The 27911-nt window shown below is 50.2% G+C and overlaps 1 protein-coding gene across 1 annotated transcript in view; it reads left to right on the forward strand.

The window, feature by feature from the left end:
• The window catches only part of HYDIN (HYDIN axonemal central pair apparatus protein), a 399212-nt gene that overhangs the window by 13610 nt on the left and 357691 nt on the right, over positions 1–27911 (forward strand). Inside the window, exons 3-5 of the mRNA XM_039503100.1 lie at positions 8965–9107; positions 10560–10685; positions 14560–14679. Of these exons, the coding sequence (XP_039359034.1) occupies positions 8965–9107; positions 10560–10685; positions 14560–14679 (389 nt within the window). The remainder of the gene's footprint in view (positions 1–8964; positions 9108–10559; positions 10686–14559; positions 14680–27911) is intronic.

The following is a 27911-nucleotide window of genomic DNA, read 5'->3' on the forward strand; positions in this document are numbered from 1 at the left end:
GGTATTGAGTGACGAAGCAAAAGGAGAATAAGGCGCCGTCTGCTCTCCAGCCATAATTGAGCCAGGCAATTCGGTTACCACATGGTGAACAGTTGTGTCACAGGCAGGACTGAACTGTGGGTCAGTATTATGGGTAAAGTCTTGGACACCCCAGGGTTTTTACCAGCTATGGAATTGGACTGTAGCTTTGAACTGTTGTAGCTGGATCTTGTGACTTGGTGGTAGCTGTTGGAGTAGATGGGGCCTTTAAGAGCAGGCTGTAGACCAGCCCTACCTGGTGACCTGTGTGAAATGCCTTCTTCCTCCCCAAGCAGAGGGGGATGACATACAACAGGCCACAAGAGGGAGGAGCTCCAGGCCATGGGAAGTTGGGTGTCCCCATTCTAGGGCAGGAGAAGTGTGTGGAGCTGGGGGTTGGCAAAGTACAAGCAATATAAACTTGGGAATTACAGGAAAAAGTGGAGCAAGTTACAGTTAAAGATTGGAACAAATAATCCAGTTATCATTGAAATACCATTATAAACTGTCACCATAGAGACGTCAGGGGTGATTCTTTTATGTTTGTGTTTTCAGCTTGTGCCATTAGATCTCCTTCTAGAATGACTATGAGCCTGTAAGGCATAGTGTTACGGTTTATAAATCCTTGAGCTGCTGTACCCAAGTATCCTCATACAGTCAATGTGTGGGGATGCCCTAAAAATGTCGTCATCCATTTTTTGACTGTTAGATTGGCCTTTCTGTCTATCAGAGTTCTTATACTGTGCTTGACACTGCAGGAGCTGAATTGAACAGTGGAATAGGCCTGTTTCTTTATTCTTGATTAAAATATGCACGCAGCCCAGCAAGGTGCTGCCTGTGCACTGTATTTGCAGATCCCACTGAAATCAAAACATGCTCAATATTTCACTGGGTTGGACCGTGTATTCTTAACTAAGACTAAATGGTGGCTTTGCGCTTGTTGTGTTGCCCATGGAGCAGACCAGAAGGAAGACTGTGATTCCCAGAGTCCTGGGTTCTCCCTTTCTCCAAGGGGGAAGTAACCTATGCCAGACCCCATGGAGCACTGCTGCAGGTACACAGGCTAGGGGTTGGAACCATGTCTCCTCTCTTGTTCCCCTCCCTACCTCACCCCACCCCACCTCACCAATGTGTGTAGAGGATGAATGTACCAGCTCTGCACAGGCTATGTCCCTCCACGTGCTGCTACCTCCTGTATGGGGTGTCAGAGGATGCCTTGCACCCCCTTACTTCTCTGTGCAGTGCCATAGTTTGACCATTTATTAGCAAGTGGTCTTACATCTCAAGGGCCTGATCCTGGGAGCCTTCTGAAAGCAGCTCTCACCTTCACGTCAACAAACAGTGACTGGTGGGGGGACAGGGTTCAGACATGCAAAGTGAGAACCTGATCCAGTGAAAAGCTGGGAACTGAGCGCAATCGGCATCTCGCCGGATTGGGGCCGTGGGACTTTATCCAGCCTCTTTACAGTCCTTGCTTTAGACCAGTGATACTCAGACCTCAGTGGTTCAGGAGCCAAATTAGCGATCAACATTACCCAAAAGAACCACCGTTGTGTGAATTCATTGTTTTATTGACTGTTTTTATTATATATATAATTGCCACAGCAAAAAGACTGACCAAGTATTCTGCAATTGGTTAATAACATAGTAAAACATCCTGACTGGCTAATAACTTAGACTGGTTAATAATCAAATCACAGTGTTTTAATATCGTGCGGCAAAGAGCTGCAGGAGACACATTAAAGAGCCGCTTGCCGCTCCCAAGTCTCAGTCTGGAAGTCGCCCTGCTTTAGACTGGTATGTAATGTTTATTCTCTCCCCTCCCAGCTTAAAAAGGTGAGTAGGGGGGTGCTAGGGAGGAAGGTAATGTATCCCCTCCCTAAGTGCTTATGCAGTTTACTAACATATGGCATGAAGGAGCAGAATAACCAGACAATCACACTAGCTCCTAAAACCGCACTCCTAAGGCTTACTCTTAGGTGCATCTAACATTACAACTTTTAAGTAGACAAATTTCTTTCAACTTCAGTGTTATTTTGCTTGATAATCAGCTATCCGGCCACACTGCTGATCTGAGCGCCTGCTACATGACCATCACACTCAGCACGTTTCATCCCTAGGTCACGTAAGTGGCTAGCTCATCATTATTGTTGTTCTGCAGATGGGGAACTGAGGCACAGAAAGGGTAGATGACTTGCCCAATTTACTGTTGCAAATCAGTGGCAGAGCTGAGACTAGGAGTTAATGAATGGGATTATATGACAGGATTGCCTGCAATAGCAGGGGACCGGATCAATGGGCCAGGCCTATGTTCCTAATTCAGACCTTCTGACTGGCAGTCCTAGTCCCTGACTGCTGGACTCTGCTGTAAATCACAGTGTGTTGAATAATAGAGCTGAAAATCTTTTTATTTGATATTCTGCTCCTGTGTGTTTAATGACAATTGCTACAGATCAGTGAAGTTTAGATGGGCTAAGTGGGAAAGGGGTCTAGTTCTTGACTAGAATGAACTTGAATGACGCCCCTTGAAGTAGATCTGGAGAGGCGCATGTCATTGTTCACAGGACTGGGATACAGCATCTCCTTGTGGATTTTCCCTTGAGGATTGCTGTGAGTGGTACTTTGCCATCAGGAATGATGTGACTGTATTTTTTTAATCTCTTCAATTAAAATAATCTTTACATAGCCTGTTCTTTTACCTTTTCTAAACATCTCAGATTTCCTCTGACACCATGCAGCTTATACATTTATGGTGTTGTAACGTGGCGTATTCTGGTACATTCCCAAGGAGGGCAGAGCTCCTCCTCATTAAGGCTTTGTGTAGACTTAACATGCTCCAGAGGCACAGCTGCCCCTGCGCTGCTGTAGCGCTTCTGTGTAGACCAGTGGTTCTCAAACTTTTGTACTGGTGACCCCTTTCACATAGCCTCTGAGTGCAACCCCCCTTATAAATTAAAAACACTTTTTTATATATTTAACACCATTATAAATGCTGGAGGCAAAACGGGATTTGGGGTGGAGGGTGACAGCTCGTGACCCCCCATGTAATAAGCTCGTGACTCCCTGAGGAGTCCCCAGTTTGAGAATCCCTGGTGTAGACAGTTACTACAGTGTGGGGATAGGATCTCCCGTTGGTGTAGGTGATCTACTTCCCCAAGAGGTGGTAGCTAAATTGACAGAAGAATTCTTCCATTGACCTAGCACTGTCTACACCTGGGGTTAGGTTGGCTTACCTACGTGTCTGAGAAATGTAGCTATGCTGATGTCCGTTGTCAGTGCAGACCAGTTCGCATTGCTGTATTCTTTGGCAGAGAGGGGTAATTGTTATTCCATAGGTTGCTGTTGGAATGATGCTATTCTTTTTAAAGCCAACTGTATATGGGACAGATCCTGCTAGATGCTGAGTGCCTTTAAGTCCAGCTGTGGTCAAGGGAAGTTGATGGTCCTCAATACCTTATAGGATCCAGCCCCTGAGGCTGTTTAAAATTGTATTGTCCTCTTTGCAGTTCTCTTTTCTAGCATGTCTTCTGTGTAATATATTTGCAACTCACACCAATTGAGCCCTGTGTGACTTCAGAGCTAGGATTGCCAACTTTCTAATTGCAGAAAACCAAACACCTTTGCCTCGCCCCTGCCTCGAGGCCCTGCCTCTGTCCCGCCCCTTCTCTGAGGTCCTGCCCCCACTCACTTCATTCCCCCCTCCCTCCCTTGCTTGCTCTCCCCCCAGCTCACTTGCTCAGTTTCACTGGGCTGGGGCCAGAGATGAGGCATTTGGGGTGCAGGAGGGGGTTGAGGTGCGGGCAGGGGGGAGGGCTCTGTAGTGGAGTTGGGGATGAGGGGTTTGGGGTGCAGGAGGGGGCTGAGGGCTTTGGAGTGGGAGAGTGAGAGTGGGAGAGGGTTCTGGCTGTGCATTTGAGCTCTGGTGTGGGGCCAGGGATGAGGGATTTGGGGTGCAGGAGGGGGTTGAGGTGCGGGCTGGGGGGAGGTCTCTGTAGTGGTGTTGGGGATGAGGGATTTGGGGTGCAGGAGATTGGGGCTGAGGGGTTCGGAGTGCAGGAGGGGGCTCAGGGCTGGGGCAGGGGGTTAGGGTGTGGGAGAGGGTGCAGGCTGCAGGCTCTGGGAGGGAGTTTGGGTGCAGGAGGGGGTTCTGAGATGGAGCAGGGGGTTGGGGCACTGGAAGGGGGTCAGGGTGCAGACTCCAGCCGGTGTTGACCTCAGGCAGCCCTGGAGAGAGGAAGTCCATATGGCTCCTGGGAAGCGGCAGCATATCCCTCCAGCTCCTAGGCGGAGGGGCGTCGAGGGGGCTCTGCGCGCTGCCTCCCCCCCGTAGCTCCCATTGGCTGAAGTTCCTGGGAGCTGCACAGAGCCGGTCACAGAGCCTGCCTGCCTGTCCCACTGCGGCCAACCAGACTTTTAGCGGCAATGCTAACTGGAGCTGCCGGGGTCCCTTTTCAACTGGGCGTTCCGGTTGAAAACCGGACACCTGTCATCCCTAGCCAGAGCCTGAGTCAACTGACTTGGGCTCATGCTGGAGTCCAGGCTCTGAAACCCCTCAAGGGGGAGGGTCTTAGAGCCCAGGCTCCAGCTCCAGCCTGAGCATCTACACTTCTGTTTTCAGCCCTGCAGCCTGAGCCCCGTGAGTCTGAGTCAATTGAGCTGGGCTCTGAGACTTGGTGCCACAGGTTGTTCTTTGTAGTTTAGACAGACAGACCCCAAGTGACGTTTTACCCTTCCCCCAAACAATGTATGTGTTAATGTTACCTTGGCTGAACAGACATGTCCCTGGGAAACTTCCAGATATTGAATGGGAATCCCCATGTAAATGCAATGCTGTGGCTGAGATTTTACATGCCCATTAGCCAGGCAATTCACAGCTGGATTTTCCCCACTAGAAGCAGTGAGTGCAGTATAGGGCAGTGCACTTAGAACCACAGGGTTAGACGGGACCCAAGGGTATTCTAGTCTAAACCCCTGCCAAGATGCAGGATTTGTTGTGTCTAAACCCTCCAAGACAGATGGCTCCAGCCTCCTTTGAAAACCTTCAGTGAAGGAGCTCCCGCAACCTCCCTAGGTGTCTATTCCATTGGCCGACTGCTCTTACAGATACCAAGTTCTTCCTGAGATTTAATCTAAAACTGCTGTGCTGTAGATTGAACGCATCACCTTTTGTCCTGCTCTCTGTGGCAAGAGAGAACAACTTTTCTCCATCTTTCTTATGGCAGCCTTTCAAGTATTTGAAGACCACTGTCATGTCCCCCCCCGCCCATCTCCTCTTTTCCAAACTAAACCTACCCTGTTCCTTCAGCCTTTGCTCACATGACTTGCATTCCAGCCCTTCGAGCATCTTTGTCGCTCACCTCTGGATCCTTTCCAGTTTCTCCACATCCTTTCTATGCATTGGTGACCAAAACTGGACACACTACTCCAGCTGAGGCCTAACCAGCACCAAGTAGAGCAGTACTGTCACTCCCATGCTATGCCTCTGTTAATGCAACCAAAATTGCAATTGCTTTTTTTGCCACAGCATCACATTGCTGATTCATGTTGAGGTTGTGATCCACCACAACTCCCAGATCTTTCTCAGCAGTGCTGCTGCCAAGCCAGTTATCCCCCATTCTGTATTCGTGCATTTGGTTTTTCTTCCCTCAGTGTAGTACCTTACATTTGTCTTTGTTGAATTTCATTTTGTTGTCTTTAGCCCAGTTCTCCAATATATCAAGATCCCTCTGAATTTTAGCTTTATCCTCCAAAGTGTTGGCAGCACTTTGTGTCATCTGCGCATTTGATCAGTATGCTCTTTATTCCTACATCCTGGTCATTAATACAGATGTTAAACAACACCAGACCTTAGATAACCCATTCCAGTGCTTCACCACCTTCCTAGTGAAATAGTGTTTTCTAATATCCAACCTAGACCTCTCCCACTGCAATTTGAGACCATTGCTTCTTGTTCTGTCATCTGCCACCACTGAGAACAGCTGAGCTCCATCCTCTTTGGACCCTCCTTCTGGTAGTTGAAGGCTGATATCAAATCCCCCCTCATTCTTCTCTTCTGCAGACTCAGTAAGTCCAGTTTCCTCAGCCTCTCCTCATAAGTCATGTGCCCCAGCCCCCTAATCATTTTCATTGCCCTCTGCTGGACTCTCTCCAACTTGTCCAAATCCCTTCTGTAGTTGGGGGACCAAAACTGGACGCAGTACTCCAGGTGTGGCCTCACCAGTGCTGAATAGAGGGGAATGATCACTTCCCTCGATCTGCTGGCAATGCTCCTACTAATACAGCCCAATATGCCATTGGCCTTTTTGGCAACAAGGGCACACTGCTGACTCATAATCAGCTTCTCATCCACTGTAATCCCAAGATCCTTTTCTGCAGAATTGCTGCCTAGCCAGTCGGTCCCTAGTCTGTAGCAGTGCATGGGATTCTTCCTTCCTAAGTGCAGAACTCTGCACTTGTCCTTGTTGAACCTCATCAGATTTCTTTTGGCCCAATCCTCTAATTTGTTTAGGTCACGCTCCAGCCTATCTACCTCTCTCCCCTTAGTATCATCTGCAAATTTCCTGAGGGTGCAATTAATCCCATCGTCCAGATTATTTATAAAGATGTTGAACAAAACCGGCCCTAGGACCGACCCTTGGGCACTCTGCTTGATACCAGCTGCCAACTAGAGATCAAGCTGTTGATCCCTACCCATTGAGCCTGACAATCTAGCCAGCTTTCTACCCACCTTATAGTCCATTCATCTAATCCATACTTCTTTAACTTGCTGGCAAGAATACTGTGTGACACTGTATCAAAAGCTTTGCTAAAGTCAAGGTAGATCATAGGTTATCAGGGTTGGAAGGGACCTCAGGAGGTCATCTAGTCAACACCCTGCTCAAAGCAGAACCAATCCCCAGACAGATTTTTGCCCCAGCTCCCTAAATGGCCCTCTCAAGGATTGAATTCATAACTCCGTGTTTAGCAGGCTAATGCTCAAACCACTGAGCTATCCCTCCCCCCCACCAATAGCATATCCATCGTTTTCCCCATAGCCACAGAGCCAGTTATCACATCATAGAAAGCAATCAGGTTGGTCAGGCATGACTTGCCCTTGGTGAATCCATGTCAACTGTTCCTGATCACCTTCCTCTCCTCCAAGTGCTTCAGAATGGATTCCTTGAGTACCTGCTCCATGATTTTGCCAGGGACTGAAGTGAGACTGAGTGGTCTGTAGTTCCCCGGGTTCTCTTTCTTCCCTTTTTAAAATATGTTTTTTTAAATATGCTAACCCTTCACCCTCCTCTCGATTAAAAACATTAACAACTTCCTGAAATGGTAAAAAACAGAGTATTTGTTATAGGCCCCACCTCCTCAGCAGCCAGGTGAGAGCGACATGAGTGTTTAACAGCATTAATGTGTCAAGGAAATGACGTGAGGGTTTCCTTCCAGACATGGCAGAGCTGGGTGCATGCCAGCTCCCACTGTATTTTTTTTAAATGTATTATTTAGGTGAACTCAAATAGCTTTTCCTTAGTCTCCCCTCCTCCTGAGGATCTCACTGATACCATTGGGCAGTTTGGCTCTGAGCGTATTTCCTCTGGTTTCACTGCTCTCCGTCCATGCTTTGTAAAGTGGGTGATTATTCAGGAGAGAAATATCCATCCAGAAGAGCTGCTGCCATCGTACCCCATCAGCCCTGGATTGCTAGAGCCAAAATCCCCTGTCCCTGCTTTTCATGTTGGACCCAAAGAGCAAAACCGCTGGGCCTGTGTGGTGCAAGGTTTGGCAGTAGTGTCATTGTGTTTGTGTCTCTCGCATGCTCTGCTCCACAGAGGCTGGATCTGAGATAGTATTGAAGGGGTTTCCTGGGACAGGATGAGGGTTTGGTCAATGAATCCTTGGCTCTCTAGATCCGCTGGCTGCCAAGAATGAGGTTCACAGTGGAGGCTGCTGTCACCCTTTAGTGTCTTAACTGGTGCTCACGGCTTGGGATTACACTCAGTCCCACCCCAGCGCTGCAGTCCTTACTCGATCAAAACTCCCAAAGAAAATACACCAGTGACTATGGAAATACTCCGCTCCCACAAGCCCCTCATTCTGATTCCCCTAAAGATGCACAAACACTAACCCATGTTAGTGACGGGGCAGACGGCATTTATGGTAGAGAAGGGAGTGAGATCAGGGAGGCTGTGTGCATGGCTCACCTCTGACCAGGGGCGGCTCTACAAATCACGCTGCCCCAAGCAGCGCGGAGCGCTGCGCCGCCCTTCCCCAGTCCCGCGGCGGGTCCCCTCTTCCCGCGGCTCCGGCATCCTGGGGAGGGCGGTATTTGGCTCCGGTGGAGCTCCCGCAGGCATGCCGGCGGGAGCTCCACCGGAGCCCGGGACGAGCGGACCTGCCGCGGTCATGCCTGCGGAGCTCAACCGAGCCGCGGAAGACGGGACCCGCCGCAGGCATGACTGCGGCAGGTCCGCTCGTCCCGGGCTCCGGTGGACCTGCCGCAGGCATGCCGGCGGGAGCTCCACCGGAGCCAAATGACGCCCTCCCCAGGATGCCGCCCCAAACGGGTGCTTGGCCCGCTGGTGCCTAGAGCCGCCCCTGCCTCTGACATATGTTTTATGCTGGTGTAACTCCATTGACTTGAGGGAGTAAAACAAGCCTTCTGGCTTGCTCCAGTGTGAGAGGAGAATCTAGTAGTAGAAGTTTAAAAATTAAAGCCCTGTAAAGTAGAACTCTCCCATGGGTCTCTCAGGGTATCTCAGGTTTCAGTTTCTGCAGCCTTGCACCTTGTATCATCATTTGCTCTTGAGCAAAGTGACTGTCAAATGCCCACTCTGAGTCAGTGGAGTCTACACTCTGTCCCATGGAGGAGGTGAAAATTGGGCCCAATACCTGTTGTTGCTGAGGACTTTTAATTCCAAGGATTTTTTTGGCTTTTAAAAATCACACTCTTGCTTATTCCAGATGAGCTAAGAAATGATGTGAGGATGCCGTCCGGCAAGGTTCTTCACTCCTTGGGGCCCTCCAAGATGCCTGAAGGATTCCAGAGCAAAGTTGTGGCCCCTCGTAATCCAAAGCTTGTCAGAGAGGAAGAAAAGGCTGTTACTGTAAGTACCTAACACATGGTTAGAATATCTGCTCAACATCAGCGGTGGGGAGGGACCCCATAGTGCCAGTTCCCACCCCCCACCTTTCCCACAAAGAGGCGGAGAAGGTAACCCCCCCCTTTTGTTTTGTCTTCTGACTTCAGGAAGCCCCTTCTATGGGATCCAGGATCAATGGATGAGGAAGGGGTGGGTAAGAGGAAAGGAGTGGGAGGAGTCTCATCATCCCTCACCACAGACCTTGCAGTAAAGGAGAACCCCAGCAAAACAGCCATCTCCTCAGAGTTTAAACCGGAAGCAGGTCCTTAACTAGTAGAGTGATTGGTGTAGTAGGAACTTGCTGTGCAAGCCATAGCTTATGAGACTATTCCTGTTAGGCTCAACTCATCCCACCCTGCTGTAAGATCCAGCAGCCCTGGGGAATTTGCCTGGTGTAGGGGCTTCTCCAGCTGGCACCAAGACACCATAATTGCCTATACCTATACCTGCACTAGCCCTTGGGGAATGTCAAGGATGATCTGGGAGAGAAGGGAGCCTGGCCCGAGTGCCACTGCACTCCAGCTATTCCTGGCTGATGCAGTAGCCCCTAAGTGCCTTTGGCAGCTGGGTATAAGTTTGAGTAGTTTTCAGGCTGCTGTAATCTGTGCCTGGGGTTGAACCAAGTCCAGAATAGAGGAACACAGAAATGACATCATGCCAGCTTGCCCTCTCATGAACCCTGTGCCAACCTCAGTTCCAGTGCAGGGATCCACTGGGCCACTGACTTCATGTCACATGAAGTGAGGACTAATCATGTTATAAAGGGCTTGTAGGGTCAGGGGTCCAACCCTGCCCCTTTTACCCACATGTTTAGTGAATGGGGTTTGCTGTTTGAGACAAGGTAAGCAGGATTCAGCCCAATGCTAGCTCATACCATGGAAACAGCTCTTCAGAGCTCCATCAGGAAGGCAATAAGGACAAAGCCAGATCAGACAACTGCTGATTAAAATGAGATGATCTAAACTTGGGCCATTCCTCTTTCCTTGAACCTTGTCGCTCCATTTCTTTGATGCTTTGCCTTGACAATTCCCTCAGAGAAGTTGTCCCTACGTGGGTCTTTGTGTGAGCATGTGTAAAATTGTAGCCATGGGATTTTACGGACTTTTTTCCTTTCAAGTCACGTGCTTGATCCAGGAAAGTTAAAGGAACACTCCCCAACCCCCAGCAAATCAAATTCCTCAGCCAGATGTCATTTCAAATCATGGCTGACAGAGAGACAAATAGGACGGAATCTCTCGGGTAGTGCATGTATATTCCGCTCGGTATAATTAATTTACCAGTTTTAAATATTTCAGCAGGGAACTTAGTGGAGTTCCAGGACTGCCCTAACGGCTGAGAACACAAATTATTTATCAGCGGCACTGTAACAAGAAAAGCCATTTATATAGTTCTGTCTCCTGTTGTTTTGAATTGCAGCTGACTCCATCTGCCTTCCTAAAGGAGATGTCTCTTACTACGGAGCAGAAGCTGGCTAGTACTCATGAGATGCGGCCACCTCAGATTATTGAGCTTTTAGACATGAGTGAAACCTCCCATCAAAAGGTAGCACTTTCCTGCCCTTCCTTCTAGCTCCCTTTTTCTTTCTATTTTATGTGATATGTTTACAGTGATGCAGTACATGGGATTCAACTTGTTTAAATCCTGCACACACTGGGCCTGACTGTCCTCTAAACCACTGATTTCAATGGATCTACTCCTAGTTTATATTGGTGTAAGTCAGAGGGGTCTCAGGCTCCATGTCTTTTGCAGTCAAAGGGCCAGATTCTGATCTTGTTTCCACTAGTATGAATGCAGAGAATCTCAGTTGAAATGAATGGAGTTTGTCTGGATTTTCATTTCTTCTTCTTTGAGTGATGGTCTCTATATGTATTCCAATCATGGGTGCACATGTGTGCCATGCACCAGAGCTGGCAGTGACTGTTGACCTGCATGTGCATCATGCGTTTCCTCATGCTGTCTACCATTAAACCGGCGGTGCAGTGTCCATCACCGGTGGCGAGTGCGCCTCCCAGCACTTCCCATGCTTCGGACCTGGCAGTTCTGGACAGGCCAAGGCATGAGAGCAGAAAACGCTCTCATCGGCATAGACGCAAGTCCCCATCAAGGGCAGCGTTTGCTCCCTGAGCCGTGCCAGGTCAGGTGACATGTTGCGCGCTGACACTGCTGCACTTACACCCAGGCTTTCCCATCTCGAGAGTGAGAGTAAGAAGAAAAAGGATCCAGCGGCCCTGTCGATGGCCCTGGTACCCGCAGGCCCTGTGCCTTCTCCTGCATTTGCACAGCCTATCCCACTGCTATTTCCGAGACCTTCAGTGCAGCTGACTCCATGGACCCCACCACGGTCTTCAGTAGCCTCCAGAGACACTCCTCGGACCCCTGGCAGTCTGGAACCCTTTCTCTCCTTGGAGGAACTGGAGCTTCCAATACCCACCTTCGCCACTGCTTTCCAGCCCACCACTGTGGAGACAAGCTGGTCCTGCTCCAGCTGGAGAGGGCCATGTCCACACTACACCATGGTCCGTCCGCGCTGCTGGCTTTGGACTCCGAGGGCTTTTCTGAACCAGAGCTGACGTTTTCTCCGATATCCAGGCACAGCTCTGACTCTTGCTCCCAACTGCCTCCACTACTCGTCCGCGGTGTTATAGTTTCATATTGCCAACTATCAGGCTCTGCTGGCGAAATACGATTTTAACCCCTGCGCTTGCAGAGTTCAAGGACAATCTACCCCAAGACCAGCAGCAGCAATTGCAGGCGCTGGTGGATGAAGGGCACCTTTGTAGATGAAGTCACCCTCCAAACGGTGGTCAATGCAGCTGACACATCCTCATGCTCACTTGCCAAAGGCATCCTCATGCACCACGAGTCCTGGGTACAGGCCTTTGGTTTCTCTTGAGAGGTACAAATGACTACAGAGGACCTCCCCTTTTACGAGGACAAGTTGTTCTATGGTAAGACTGATGAGCACCATCACTCGTTAAAGGACTCGGGGGCTACGTTGTGGTCCCTGGGGATCTATACTACAGCCCTGCAGCACAAACTGCAGCTCCAAGAATTCCACCCCCATCCATATGCACCCTACCCACTGTACTAGCAACGGCAGCAGGAACCCCCACGCCAGCACCACCAGTCCCAGTGTCAGCGACCCATGACCTCAGCCACAGTCATTTCCTCGATCCTCACTCACCGGCAACCCAAGGCACGCTTCTGATGTGTCAGTTGAGAGCTGTGAACCCTCCCCCTTGCCATCCGTGGCCCCACACTTCTTCTTTGGGGGCCGTCTTGCCCTTTTCGCCCACAATTGCGACAAGATCACCATGGACCGTGGGGTCCTGGAAATAATCCATCATGGACACTCCATAAAATTTCTATAATTTCCCTCACTCCCCCCACCCAGACACCTCCAGAGGACGCTACCCATCAGTGCCTTCTCCAACAAGAGGCCGGAGCTCTTCTTGCAACGGGCGCCATAGAGACCGAAGGCTTCTACTCCCCTTACTTCTTCATCCCCAAGAAGGATGGAGGTGCTGCCCCATTCTAGACCTGTGCATACTAAATAGCTTTATCCGAAAGTCCAAATTATGTATGGTGATGCTGGCTTCTATTATCCCCTTCCTCTCCCCTCCACTGGGGCCTGGTTCTCAGCCCTTGACATGAAGGATTGTGTTCAGGTTATGGGGAACCAGATGAACTAATTTGGATGGGGCCAGACACTATTTGTGTCACCAGGCGTCAGGCCAAGGTGAGGATACTGGGAATTAGGCAGGTCACAGCACATAGGGCTGGGCGAGCATTCCCGGCAGCAGCCAAGTAGAACCCAGTTGTGCAGAGAACTTCCTGTGCCTCCCTTTGGGTTTCAATAGGAAGCTCTGACCAATCAGATGTCCCGTTGTTTCTCCAGTCAGGGCCTAGGGGAGGCCTTCCTGATATAGATTCAGGTTTCATGCTCTCTCTGTAGGTTGTTTAGTACCAAGCTGCTGGGTAAAACAGGGAGGTGAACCCAGGTTGGAGACATTCAGGGTCATGATACCATGGAGGTTGCATAGGGGAATGCCCCTCTGACAGCTTGGATGCATGCTCAGCAGGATAAACATTTAAACTTGGTTTCTTGCTCACTATGTAATACCTATTCTAAGAGGATACATTACTGAAGTGTTCTACTGAGCAGAAAATCCCCAGCCGAAACCTGTAACAAATTGGTTGAGAACTATCCTAAATAGCACAGGAAACTTGGAACAAATCCAAACTCCAGGGACCAGAAACAGTTGACAGCACACACTGACAATTCTCCCCCACCTGTGGATGAAAATCTGGCCCCACTACAGTTAATGGCAAAACTCCCATTGACTTCAGTGGGGCCAGGATTTCATCACGCAAGCCTTCTCTGTCTAGACTAGTGGTTTTCAACCTGTAGTCTTTGGGTCCACAGACCATGTCTAAGATTTCCACAGGGGTCTGCACCTCCATTTGACATTTTTTAGGAGTCCACAAATGAAAAAAGGTTGAAAACTACTGGTCTAGACTCAGATGTCCCTCAAGGGTCTTGGTGCAGGATGCCTCCTTATTAGAATGTGGAGATGGTACCTGCCTATCAGTGCAAGAACAGCACAGTCAGATTAAAATATTTAGGGCTAATCTAAGAATCTCCTCCTAATATGTCCTGCTTTGCCCCCCAACCCTCTGCTCTGTGTGTCCGTGCACGTTCCTGGGCATGCTCAAAGAACAGCGTGAAATAACACAGGCTTGAAAGGACAAAGTTGAGTACTCCTCGCTCCGGTTTAAAACTCACCAGAAAAGATTATGTAACCAAAGTTCTGTCCTCATTCAAATCCTCCAGTGACACCAAGGTAATGTGAAATCATTTAGCCTTGTCCTCTGTCATCTTTTGTTGTACTCTGAACAGCTGCTGTATTGCTTCTCTCGGTCGCCTTCCTTACTGACAGTAAAACTCTTTGCCCTCTAGTCTCCTGGGCCAGATCCTCAAAGGCATTAAGTACCTTACTCCCATAGGATCCTCCCAGATCCTCAAAGGCATTAAGTACCTTACTCCCATAGGATCCTCCCAGTTTCCCAAAGGCATTTAAGTGCCTAATTCCCATGCCTTACTCCTATGCAAGTTAGGCATTTAAATATCTGAGGATCTGGACCATGATGTCTTTATATCAGGGTGAATGCATGCTATTAAGTCAATGGACAACAATCATCTCTAGAGTATCTTCATTGGGGTCCTCATGTAAATGCATTGATCTCAGTTGCTCCACAGCTCTTTTGGGGAGTGTTCACCACAAACCGTATATAATTGCTTATAGAGATGGTCTAGCTTGCATCCTGCTAAAGAGCAATGCAGAATTTGCATTCATGACCCCATTCCTCCCAGCATTTCTGAGTCTACTTACTGAGTGTCTCTTTACATCTTTAGTTCTCTTCAGTTGACCTGGAGCAGAGCTTGTTTCAGCCCTTCCCATCAGAGGTGGTATTTCAGAACTATGCCCCTTGTGAGATCTATGAAGTCCAGCTGATTTTGAGGAACAATGACAAGGTAAGAGCCATCACTTGGATCTTTACCAGTCTATGGTGTTGTCTAATTTCTGTAGGTTGTGTGCTGCACTGATCTCCATGTTATCAGCTCAGTGTTGGAGCACGGCATACAATAAGATGCTTCTGATAGTTATAGTTACAAAGTGACCGTAACCTACCAGCTAAATTTGTGCACCTAAGTGCCTGATGCTTCAGTGTGCAGCACACATATTTTTCTGCATCTTAAAACTCTGATTTGTTGATGCAAATGGATCTTGCTCCCCTATCCTGGGTACTTAGATATTTAACTACTGCACTGGAAGGCATAAATGCCAGTTGACCTTGAAAGGCTTCATGTAAAGGTATGAGCCTGAAAATCAAACTTTCAGACTGACTAGGTCTAATCTTTCTCATCTGCTTTGTGACTGTGTTGCCTAAGGGGGGTAGTATTTGGATTAGGATCCAAATTAGGTTTACTCTGGGTTAAGGGACCAAGGCTGAGTTAGGGCAAGGTTTGCATTTGATGGTGCCAAAATTTCATGAATTGTTCTGAACCGGGGTCCAAATGTCGCTCTGGTGGAAGGAGGTGCGAGCTCACTGTCTCCACTGGGGGCTGTTCCTCTGACACCAGGGCTGGAACAGGCCCCGGGACTGGGAGCGGAGTGTCTTTCTGGTATTTGGATCTAGAACCCAAGCCAAAGGAGCAGGTTCAGTGTGGGGATAGGCTCTGAACCGCCTTTCCTCCTGAAATCCAAAGGGAGCCCGTTCTTAGGGTTTGGTTTTGGCCTGTCCTTGCTGTAGCTGCCCCGCACAGTGAGACAATGCCATTTATAGAGTGGTGGTAAGAAGCTCCCTGCTTCCTTGATGTAGGCCCTTGTCCTTTGATGTGCCAAGTGCCCATTTTTATTCTTTTTAAAGCTCACCTCTTCCTTTTCAAGGCTAATTTTGTCCTCCTTTTTGGTCCCCTTTGTTGACATGGGCCTTGACAGGAAGTGCAGGACATCTTAGGTTTGCCGTGTGATGAACTGAAAGAAGAGTTTCCTGCTTGCTGATAACACTCACCCATACACCTTTCATTCCATGGACTCTGCTTAGTCTCTGCTTGAACCACGCAGAGGGGCCTTGTCTCAACCCAGGGAAGATGGAAGTCTTGGGAGGGGTTCTTGGCTCACTCCTCCTTTGTGTCCCCGCTCATGGAGGGGTCTGTTCCAAAGTAGTTAGGCCGATTAAGGACCATTTTTGGTGATTTCCTTCCTTTGGAGAGCTGTGTTTCTAAGGTTGTGCAGAGCTGGGCTTCAGCCTTGCACATGCTGTGGCCTTCTCTGTCCTGCCATGGCCAGGGAACAACAGCACAAGCCCATGTGGCCAGAAGGCTCAATTTCTGTCAGTAATTTCCTCTTTGCAGCGTTCCCAGCAGGGCTTCTCTGCTACTCGCAGCTAGTGTGCAGCATGCCTGACTGATCAGCCATACTCTGACTACACCTACCACATGTTCCCTGCCTTCCTACTAAGTGATGGATTGGCATGAACCAAGAGCATCCTGACTCTGGTCAAGACCCTTTTTAACCTTGTTCTTTAGATGCCAACATTCTTTTTGGGGTCCCACCAGACCCCCTGGGGTCAGCAGGTTACCATGCTGCTGTGTGGTGACTCCTAGGGTGTCTCAGCTCATCTTCCCCTGGTTGACAATGCTCTGTGTTGACAGGTGTCTTCTATTTCACTCAAGAATGGCCACAGTGGGGCCCCAGCCCTGGTGTCCTCATTCCTGCTTGTTAATGTCAGGATTGTTCACTTGGATTGTGTCTTAAAATAGGGTGATTTCCTTCACGCTTATTCCCTCTCTGTAATTAATATGATCTCTTCACATTGATGTAATCCGTTTACCAGCCTCTGTCTCTGCATCACTACTCAACTGGGGATGGATGAGTCAGCCTCAGCTCACATAGGCTCTCCCTCCTCTTTGAAGTGTTCTCGATTTGTACGAGGCCAAATCACTGCGCCAGCGATGCACCTCACTGAATGACTCTGAAGTCAGCTGACCCTACTGGGTGATGTGGAGCTGCTGGGGGTGGGGAATTAGGCAGAGGAGTTCCCTTCCCCTGCCCATAGCAGCTCTGTCTCAATCCTGACTCTGTCTGTCAGTCCGTGATGTGGCAGAAGTCTGTGCCACCCTAGGGCTGCCTCTCCTGCATGGGGAAGGGAGAGTTCCAGGTGTTGTGTTAACAGAAGAGGCTGGGTTGGTGGGAGTTGCTGGAGGAGATTCTCCCATACCCTGTGATTTCCTTCAGGGAGATCTTCCTCCCAATGGCCTCGTCTACTCTCCCCACTGACAATCCTATTTCAGAGCTGTGAGCCATCTTGAGCCATGTGGCCTGTTCACACCCCCTGGCTGTCACTCACCTGGGGAGGAACCTGTCTGCTTCTGAGTGCCATGTCTTTTCTGAGGGGAGTGGCTCTGTTTTACCTTCAGAGCGCTCACGATGGCCAGCACCTCGTTTCTTTCCACAGTGTCTGCCTTTGCTTGAAGTAACTTTGTGATCATTTTGAGATTTCCCTCAGGAGTGGGAGGGGGGCTGAAAATCAGGACTGAAAAGGGAGAAAACGAGGACTTGAAATTTCAGCAGAGAATAAGCTTGCTTGAAGGAGGTGTATGCTGGAAAGGATCCCATGGGAAAAGATAGTGAGAAGGAGGGAGAAAGTGAGCTGAATTAGAAAGTGTTCCAGGAGAGACTATTGCACGCCCCAGGGTTTTGTTTGACATCTGAACAAGAACAAGAAAGCGTGAAAAGTAATCAGAGATTTGGTCCTGTAAGGAAAAGGCATGTGATAAAGCTTCAGGTACAAGGAGAATGGAAAAGTGTATAGGAGAGAGTGGAAAGGAACAAATCCTTCTCCAGCTCTAATTGTAAACTATGACAAATCAGAGAATGAAATGAAGCCTGCCTGAGAGTAATGGCTAACGAGAAGCTCTGCTGTTACGGAGGCAGTAGGAGGTCGTGGAAGGAGTGCTAGGGCCTCCTGGGGCAATTTGATGACAGGAATACTAGATGCTGTGGGAAATGCTGTGTTGACAAGGGAGGCTAAAGGGAACTAGTGCTAGAGAGTGTCCCAGGAGAGAAGAAAGATGCTGTGAGGAGCTTAGGGCTACATTTATTTTGGTAGTGGAAGAGTATTGGAAATATGGCTGAGCCGTGACACGTGGATTCCCAAAACAAAAGGGAAGGAGCTTCCTCGTGCGATTGTGTATGATCTACAGTATTATCCCAATTTTTACTTGGGTTGACCCTGCCTGTATACAGTTCTCCAACAAACCTGCCTCAGTTCCCCTCTTTGACCACTTCTCTGCTGCATTCCCCTACAGTTGTCCTTTGGAGGACAGGCATACCATTGCAACAGCACTGCTTCAGAGTGATGTAGATGTGGCAGCAAATGATGTTCATCTTTGCCAAATACCAGCCGGCAGACAAAGAGTTAACTCTTCTTTTTATGTGGAAAAGAATGGCTGCATAAATATTTCTGCAGCTCCCAGCAAAATGAATAAACTTGTACAGTTGCAGCTGGGGAGGTGTATGTTATGGGAGGGAGGGAGAGCCTGTGTGTGAATGAGACAGTGCGGAATTGTTGCTGTTCCAAAATGAATCTGTTTTGAAAGCTAGTCAGACCTTAGTCATTGGATAGTGCTGGTGTAATAGGGACCCTGACACATACTGTAGCATTAACAGTCTTGAAGATTCCACACACATCTTTGCTGTATTTTAATACCACAAGGATGTTGTTAATAAACCCCCAAAAGATGCCCTTACATTTTAATTTGACTATTTTTGTAAATAGTTTTCATTGTATAAAAGTAACAAGACACTCCAGCGGTTAGTTTAGAACAGGGGTCTCAAACTCAAATGACCCCGAGGGCCGCATGAGGACTAGTGCATTGGCCCGAGGGCCGCATCACTGACACGCCCCCTTGCTGCCCCTGGCCCCACCCCTGCCCTGTCTCTGTCTCAGGACTAGGGCAGAAGGGCAGGGGAAGGGCAGCCTGCCCTGGCCCTAGTGAAGGGGGGCTCTAGAACCCTGCGGCAGCAGGTGATGCCGGAAGCTGGCATAGCAGAGGAGTGGAGTCAGCGTGAGCTCCCGGGCAGGCTCCCGGGCGGTGAGGGGGCAGCAAGTGGGGGCCGGGACCCGCGGGGGGGAGGGGCGGGGGGGGGGCAGGTGGGGCCAGGGGAGAGACCCGGCCCCAAACATTGGGGAGCAGCGCGCGGGGAGCTTAGTAACAGAAAATAACTCGGGAGGGGCGGGGTGAGGGAGTTTGGCGGTGACAGGAAGTAACTGGGAAGCTCCAGGGCCGCCCAGAGGATTCCGGGGCCCGGGGTCTTCGGCGGCGGGGCCCCTTCCGTTCGGGACCCGCCACCAAAGTGCCCCAAGACCTGCGGCGGGGGTCCCCGCGCGGGTCTTTGGGGCACTTAGGCGGCGGGTCCCGAACGGAAGGCCCCCCGCCGACCGACTGCGCTCGGGCGCGGCGGGTCCCTCTTTTCCCCACCCGGCGGTCCCGCTTCCCACCCGGGCCGGGCCGGGGTGGGGAGAAGTGAGACCCGCCGGGGCCGGGGTGGGAAGCGGCCCCGGCGGGTCTCACTTCCCTCCCCCACCCCGGCCCGGCCCGGCCCGGCGGGTCTCGCTTCCCTTCCCGGCCCGGCCCCGGCGGGTCCCGCTTCCTCCCCACCCCGGCCCGGCCCGGCGGGTCTCTTCCCTTCCCCACGGCCCGGCCCGGCGGGTCCCGCTTCCACCCAGGCCCGGCCCGGCCGGCGGCTCCGCTTCCCCCTTACCCCGCGGCTCGGTGAGGCCTGAGCTTCGTCCCGCTCAGAGCCGCGTGGTGAGGGGGCGGGGCGGTGAGCTCCACGCCGAGCGGAGGCAGCTGCCCCGCCCCCTCCCCACACGACTCTGAGCGGGGCGGGGCTCAGGCCCCGTTGGAGCTCCCAGCCCCGCCCCCTTACCACGCGACTCTGAGCGGGGCGGGGCTCAGGCCTCGTTGGAGCTCCCAGCCCCGCCCCCTCCCCACGCGGCTCTGAGCGGAGCGGGGCTCAGAGGCCCCGGCGGAGACTCGGCGCTTGATGCGCTGAGGCTCCAGGAGAGGGGCGGAGGCGGGAGCCTCCGCTTTTCTCTTGGGGGCCCCTGCGGAGCCCGGGGCCCGGGGCAAATTGCCCCTTTTGCCCCCCCCCTCTGGGCGGCCCTGGGGAGCTCCGCGGGCCGCATGTTTGAGACCCCTGGTTTAGAATGTTTTATCTCTACTTTTCAGATCTCTGAATTGACAGCTGCACACAATGCACTTGTGATTATAACTCTCCTCTGCTTTGTGAAAATCAAGTTAAAGGCATTGAATATTCCGAATGTGGCCTTTCTAATATTTTAAATACAGAGGTGGAATGATTTAGTCCGGGGTAGGCAACTGTCAAAGTTAGAATCAAGACTCACAATTTGTCAGACCACTCTGTTTTTATTAGCGCAGCGCTCCGCCAATAACATTCAGATAATGTGAGTGGCCATGCAAGACCCAAACAGTCTTATTTATACAGATAAAAGAGCGGGAATCAAACAAAGGGACAAAGGAGAAAAACAGCAAAATTCACCTGGGGCATAGCATGCATCTCCTACTTCCTTACTAACTCCTATCGATCTAAGGCTAATGCTTCACCAATTGCCCTTAAACGGTGCAATTGTTCTATGTTAATGTCTGTATTCCTGACACCTGGACTCCAGCATTCCAGCGATTTTCCTTAAAGGTACAGACAGCATTTCTTTAATCCTATCTATTTTTGTAATATAATTCATTCTACTTTCACAATCCCTCCTTTTGGTCACGCTTCGCCATGACCAACGTTGGACTGGGTTCCACATATTAACCGTTCTTTATCTTTTTGTTCATCAGCGATATTTAAAATCATCATATTAGCACTCTGTTTTGGGGCAGTCACCTGGGTGGCATATTTTACACAATTTTGGATACAACAGGAGATTAACTGAAAACATACAAAAATCACTAAGATTCCAAACAGGATAGTCAGGGCTCCCTGAAACAACCAGTTTCCTAGGCCAGAGAAATTGAACAGGTTGCTTAGCCACTTCCATAAAGAACTCGGCTCTTCATGGGGAAGATATGCGATTTGTTCTAAGTGGCTAGCGCGATCTATTACCTCATTGGTATTGTCAGGTATATACACACAACATTCTTTTCCAATGAGTGCACAGGTCCCTCCTTTGGCCGCCAGCACTATGTCCAATGCCTGACGGTTTTGAAGGGCCACCTGTCGGATCGCCTCTGTTTCTTTGGCCAGAGTTTTTAAACTCTCTCCGGTTTCATTTGCCATTATTTCAACTACTGCTTGTAACCTCAGGAGCCTTTTTGCATGGTGTATTACTCCCCCAAGTGGGATAAGGGAACCGCCAATGGCATCTTCCCAGGTTAAGGGGCTTATGTTATTTATATACCATTGGGCATCTGGTAAGTCCCTTCTTTTTCGCCTGAAATTACGGAGGCGTTCTCGTGGGAAGGAACCTAGCACTCGGAATTGTGGGAAGAGTTGGGCGGGATAACAGATACCTGACCAGTTAGCTGGTAATGCAGTATAAGCTTTGGTTCCACAAACCCAATGATGGCCTATTAAGGCCGGGAAGGGTTGATTGCATCCATTTATTACATAGGTGTCTACAAATGAGGAGTAATATCCTCCAAAGGGGACAGGGTAATTCTCCTTACGAGGAGTGGTAGTGTTTATATGGCATTGAAAGATTGTATTATTTTTACTAAGATTACTGTAAGGGGAACATGAGATTGATTTTTCTGTTTGATCCCAGGTTGAGAAAAAATTCATATCCCCATACCCAGCCCGCCACTCTTTAGTTTTGTTTGAATAATCCCATACACCATTGGCCACGATATGCTGAAGGCAACGGCTTTTTCCCAGATCCAGCCCTGTCCCATTACACACCCAACACCAGTGACCCTTTCCCTCCACCACACTTATCCAGTTAGATACATTTATTCCCACTGCTTCCCAAGTGTCATTGCTGTTCCATGTTTTGTTAAACGGACGAGGTCCTCCAGTGAGATCTGGGGAATTGAGTGGGATAGCCAGGACAGGAATACCAGCTTGAGAATGGGCTGGGATGTGGCTGCAGACCCAGCATTTAGAAATATTAAGGGTCTGAGCTATCCACACTTGCTGCTGGATAAAATAATTGTCATTGTGGGCTCCCCAGACCTTAAGACACCAGCAGCCGAGGAACAGGTGCCACCAGAGGTGCATGTTGGAGGCAAGGCCCTTCTGGTTCTGACAACCTCAACTGAGGGAACCGCAGTCACGGTTTTACATCCACCAGGCAGCAGGCGCTAGGCTCACTACTGCTTCTTTTGGTGGGCCTTGCTTTAGGTTGTCGTCTGCTTCTGGCAACCCTTACGAGAGCATAGATTGTAAGGTATTGCAGGCTGTTCCTCTGCGTCTTCTTCTGGAGTCAAAATTGACTCTGCACAGTCCTGAGGTGATGATTGGTTCGCCGGGGAGGGTGTCTTCTTACACTGCGAAGCATGTATCCACGCTGCGATGCCAGATAGTTTAACAGCCGTCTGGGTAGTAAGCAGTACCTGATGAGGACCCTTCCACCGGGGTTCCAAGGCGTGTTTTCGATGATGGTGCCGTCGTGGGCCAGTCACCTGGCTCGCGCTTGTGGCAAGCGTCGGAGGTGGGTTCCGTCGGCCAGGCGGCTCGAACCTGTGAATGGAAGTGACTTACAGCTCGCATTAATCCCTTGCAGTATTGAAGGAGCGTACTGTGAGTCAAGTTCAAGTCTGGGACTGGAGTAATGGTAGCCACAGCTCGCATAGGGCGTCCAATAACAATTTCAAAGGGACTCAGTTTATGCCTTTGGGATGGAGTGGATCGCATTTCCATAAGGGCTAGTGGTAAAGCTGCTGGCCAGCTTAACCCTGTGGAGTCACAAATCTTAGCAAGCTTATTCTTAAGTACACCATTTCGCCTTTCCACAGCACCTGCACTTTGTGGGTGGTAGGGACAGTGCAGCAGGTGTGTGATATGTAATATACGATCCAAGTGTTGAACAATTTGTCCAGTAAAATGTGTACCCCGGTCACTGGACAGAGTGGCAGGAATTCCCTTGGCAGGCATAATATGATTTAACAAACATTTAGCAACAGACAGTGAATCAGCCTTGTGACAAGGAAAGGCTTCAATCCAACCAGAAAATAAACATACCATAACCAAAATGAATTCATATCGTTGGCACTTGGGCATTTGTACAAAATCAAGTTGCCAATGCAAGAAGGGTGCTTGGGGCAGGCCCCGGAATCCCTGAGCCACTTTTACAGGTTTACCAATATTGTGGCTTTGACAAGTGGTACAGGCGGCACAGTGGCGGGCTGCAAAAGAGCTGAAATGGGGGGCCCACCATCCCACCTTAGTTACAGCAGAGACCATCCCCTCCTTTCCGACATGCGAAACACCGTGAAGCAGGGCGGCCAGAGACGGGTAGAGTGAAAAGGGAGCCACAAAGGCACCAGTAGGCGAACGCCAAAGGGACTCAGGATGCAGAGAGCAACCTGGGCAACCCAGGAGTCTTTTCGGCTTCTGGGGCAGAATCCTGGAGTAGGGTGAGGTCAGTGAGGGGCGGTGCTATAGAAACAGAAAGGGAACCTAGAAATGCATCTGGGGAAGGTTCTATGGCAGCAGCATGTTTAGCAGAGGCATCAGCAAATGCGTTACCCTTAGCAACATCAGTATCTGCCGTTGAGTGGCCAGGGCACTTAACAATAGCTAGGGCAGAGGGAAGTAGGGGCCGTTTTTAATGGGGGTACCGGCGGAGGTAAGGAAACCCCGAGCTTGCCACAGGGTGCCAAAGTCATGTACAACCCCAAAAGCATACCGGGAGTCAGTGTAAATGGTGGCGGAGCATCCCTCCGCCAAAAAGCAGGCACGGGTGAGGGCGACTAATTCAGCAACTTGTGCTGAGGTTACAGAAGGTAAAGGCGCAGCTTCGAGGGTTTCAGAGAGTGACACAACAGCGTATCCTGCAAGGAGACGACCTTGGCTGTCTCGAAAACAGGAACCATCAGTAAACAAAACAAGGTCAGAGTTAGGGAGAGGGACATCGGAAAGGTCAGGGCGCGGGACAGTGACAGCAGACACAGTTGCAAGACAGTCATGGGGATCACCATCATTAGACAAGGGAAGGAGAGTGGCAGGATTTAACTGAGAACAACGCTTTATGGTGATATACGAAGCCGACAGCAGTAGAAGTTCGTACCTGGTAAGGCGAGTGGAGGAGAGGTGGCTTGTGTTACGCTGTAACAGCAGAGTTTCCACAGAGTGAGGGACCATGAGAGTAAGGGGAGAGCGAAGGACAAGGGATTCAGACATTTCGACTAGGCGCTGTGGCAGCCACAGCACGCAGGCAGGGGGGTAGGCCTTGGGCCACAGGGTCCAAAGTGGCAGAGAAATAAGCTACTGGGCGGTTCTTTTCTCCGTGCACCTGAGTAAGAACTCCAAGTGCACATCCAGATTGTTCATGGCAGAAAAGGGTAAAAGGCTTAGAATAGTCTGGCAGCCCTAAAGCGGGGGCAGAAGCTAAACCTTGTTTGAGGGAAACAAAGGCAGAGTCTGCTTCAGGGGGCCATGGCATGGGATTAGGCACAGAGAGTCGAGTGAGTTCCTGGAGAGGTTTTGCAAGGGAGGCATATTGGGGAATCCATTGCCTGCAAAATCCAGCCATGCCCAAAAATTTTCGGACCTGGCATGGGGAGCAGGGTCGGGGAAAGCTAAGGATAGCCTGGACACGGGTGGGAGAGAGCATACGGGAACCCTGGGAGAGAAGAAAACCAAGGTATGTGACAGAGGCTTGACAGAGCTGTAGTTTAGAGCGAGAAGACTTGTGACCTTTGTTTGCTAAGGCAGTGAGGAGCACTAAAGAATCAGTTTTTGAGGCAGATAACGAGGGGGAACAGAGGAGTAGATCATCCACATATTGGACTAGAGTGGACCCGGATGGGAAAACAAGGTCAGCTAGGTCTCGGGCTAATGCCTGGGAAAAGTAAGATGGGCTTTCCGTATACCCCTGGGGAAGCGTGGTCCATGTATATTGCTGTCCCTTGTAAGAAAAGGCAAAGAGGTACTGGGAGTCAGGGTGAACTGGAACAGAAAAGAAAGCAGAGCACAAATCAACAACAGTAAAATGAGTTGCAGCTGGTGGGATAGAAGCCAGAATCGTTGCTGGGTTTGGGACAACAGGAAAGGCGGGTATGACAATACGATTAATGGCTCGGAGGTCCTGAACAAATCGCCATGATTTGCCATCAGCTTTTCGAACTGGGAGGATAGGGGTGTTACAGGGACTGGAGCAGGGAACAATAATGCCTTGCTCCCGCAGGGCAGTTATGACTGGAGCAATGCCAGCCTCTGCCTCAGGGTTTAAAGGGTATTGAGAAAGGCGAGGCAGGGGTTTGGAGGAGTCCACAGTAATGCAGACGGGGTCAGTGTTTAAGCGGCCCACCTCAGAGGGATGGGTTGGCCACAGAGAGGATGGGACCTGCAAAATTAGGTGTTCAAGGGATGGGACCAGTGGGCAACAAGGGACTGGAGTGGAAAGGGAAGTTTCAGACAACAGGGAGGCTACAGAATCACTCAGAGAGGACTGGGGAATTTGTAAATAGACCCCATCCGGGGAACAGTATATGGTGCAGCCAAGCTTACATAACAGATCCCGACCCAAAAGGTTTACCGGAGTGGAATCAGAGAGAAGGAAGGCATGATCCGCAGAAAGGGGACCAACCTGGACTGGTAGAGGTTTTGAAAGGGGATAAGAGGTTGGGACTCCCGTAATGCCCACAGCGGACACAGTTTTTCCAGAGCAGGGAACCGCAGGCAGATCAGTAGTACGAACTGCAGAGAGTGAAGCTCCCGTATCAACAAGGAAAGGGAGAGAAAGATCATTGATAGTTAACACACACTCACCCGTAGGAGTGAGTGGTAGTAAAGGAGTTAAAATTTCCTGAGGTTCCCCGGCATCCCATCATTGCTGTGAGACAAAGTAAGGCTGGGGACTGACTGGCTGTGCTGGCAGGGGGTCTAGCTGGTTATTTACAGAATTACCAGGCCGGCTGGGACATTCGTTCTTCCAATGTCCGGGCTGTTTACAGTAATTACAAACATCCCCATAACCCGAAAAACCAGTTCCTTTGCCCCTCCCTCGACCACGTCCCAGTCCCTGGTATTTTCCCCTTCCCCGGAACTGTTTGCCCTGCCCAGAATAATGCTGTATTTGCAGGGCCATTAACTGTTGAGCTGATTGTTCCTCCTTTCCCTTTAAAGTATGTTGGCAATGCTCTGCCACTGTTTGCAATTTGTCCATGGTTTCAGTCTCCCACCCAACACTTATTCGTTTTAGCATATTGCCAATAGCAGGCAGGAGGCCATTAACAAACGCACTAGCCAGGGCGCCCTGTCCATTTCTATCTGGCTGTTGTATACCAGAATGTTGCAGAAAAATGTCAGTTAGCCGAGTGCGATAGTCGCCCGGGTTCTCTCCCTGTCGTTGCTTACAGCCATTTATGACCATCCAGTTGGTTTTAGGAGTCCATACCTGAGGGATGGCTTCAAATAGATTTTTAGCTCGCTCTTTACACTTTTTTCGGTATTGAGCATTAGGACCAGTGTCTGGTAAAGTAGAGTGGCGGTCAGCAGTGAGCCAATTTGCTGCTGTGAGCCATTTTTCATGCTCACTTGGGGCTGCTACAAGTAGCTTGCACAGCTGCAGGAGGTCTGCCTCAGAGGGCTCATAGGTGTCACATACTAACAAAAATTCCTCTGCAAATTTGGTAGGATTTTCCCGGGGCTTTGGAAAGCCTTTTACAATTGAAAGGAGCTCTGTGCGAGTCCAGGGTTTATAGCTCCAAGTGGGACCCCCTTCTCGGCCCCCAGTATGCAGGATTCGGAGGGGAGCCTGGACATTTTTAAGGCCCAAGCGCGAGCTTTTATGGGGCAGAGTGGGTTCAGAGGAATGGGCCTCGGCCGTACAGGATGATCCAGACAGGTCTGAACTGGAGATCTCTGGGAATTGTTCATGAGCTGAGAAATCTGGTGACAGTTGTTCCTGAGCTGGGGCCGTGGGTGGCTGTCTATTGATCCGACGCAAGGCTGCCAGGCCAATTAATGCGTCTTCCTCATCATCGTCCCCGGAATCTAGCAAGGGGTTTTCTTCGTCTTTTCCCACCCGGAGACAGGAGTATGAAGGGGGATCTGTTTGGAGAACTGGATAAAGGGGAGCGCTCGGTCTAGTGGTGGGAGAGGAGGTTTCCAATAAAGCTTTTAACTTATCATTCGAATCTTTGAGAGAGGTGAGTTTCGATTCTGTCCATCTACGATTTGCCTCTTCCCACCATTGCATGAAACAGTCAACCTCTCCTTTTGCCAATTTAGTTTTAGATTGGCCGAGTTTGTCTTTTAAGACGTCTACTCGGTCCTTGTCCCAAGATCCTAACAGTGGCCACTGAGTTTTGGGATCTCCCTGAGTTAGCCTAGACCATTTTTCCAGAAATTTACAGGAGTCCGGACCCTTCCTAAAATGCATAAAATGAGCCGGGGTTCCTTTAGGGAACTGTCCCGACTTAGACGTCTGGTTACCCATACAGGAGGACTTTACACACCAATCACACAAGAAGGAAATTCGGGTTCGTCAGAGCGATGCCCAGTGCCACACACAAAAGGAGCCCACAGGCTACTGCCTCAATCGCCCTTGCTTTCACACCAGGGGCTTTACCCAAGGTGCGGTGCGGCTGCGATTGTGCAGATTTCACTCACTCAGACCGCGGGGACAGGAACCCCTTGGTCGGCCAATCCCCGGACGGAGACGGCACCCAGACTCAAACACTCCACAGAGAGGACGGATAGACATAGAGACAGGACAGTCCTCAGTCCGGACAAAACACAGATATAATTACCTGACCAGATTCCTGATGCCAGATCCTGGGATCCCTACCAGAACAGAGTGGGAACCAACAGGTTCGATGGCGTAGACTTCACTGTGGTCGTGCACCCTTCCGTTCAGAAGGAGGACCGCTTGGGCCAAATGCCCAGGTGCCGGCTGCCACGGTCGTCCCACAAAATGGTCAGGGATCACACAGCCCCAGTGAAGACGGTTGCCATCTCGGTGGAACCTCCAAATTGTCAAAGTTAGAATCATGACTCACAATTTGTCAGA

The sequence above is a fragment of the Mauremys reevesii genome, linkage group 16 (assembly GCF_016161935.1).
Source record: "Mauremys reevesii isolate NIE-2019 linkage group 16, ASM1616193v1, whole genome shotgun sequence".
NCBI lineage: Eukaryota > Metazoa > Chordata > Testudines > Geoemydidae > Mauremys > Mauremys reevesii.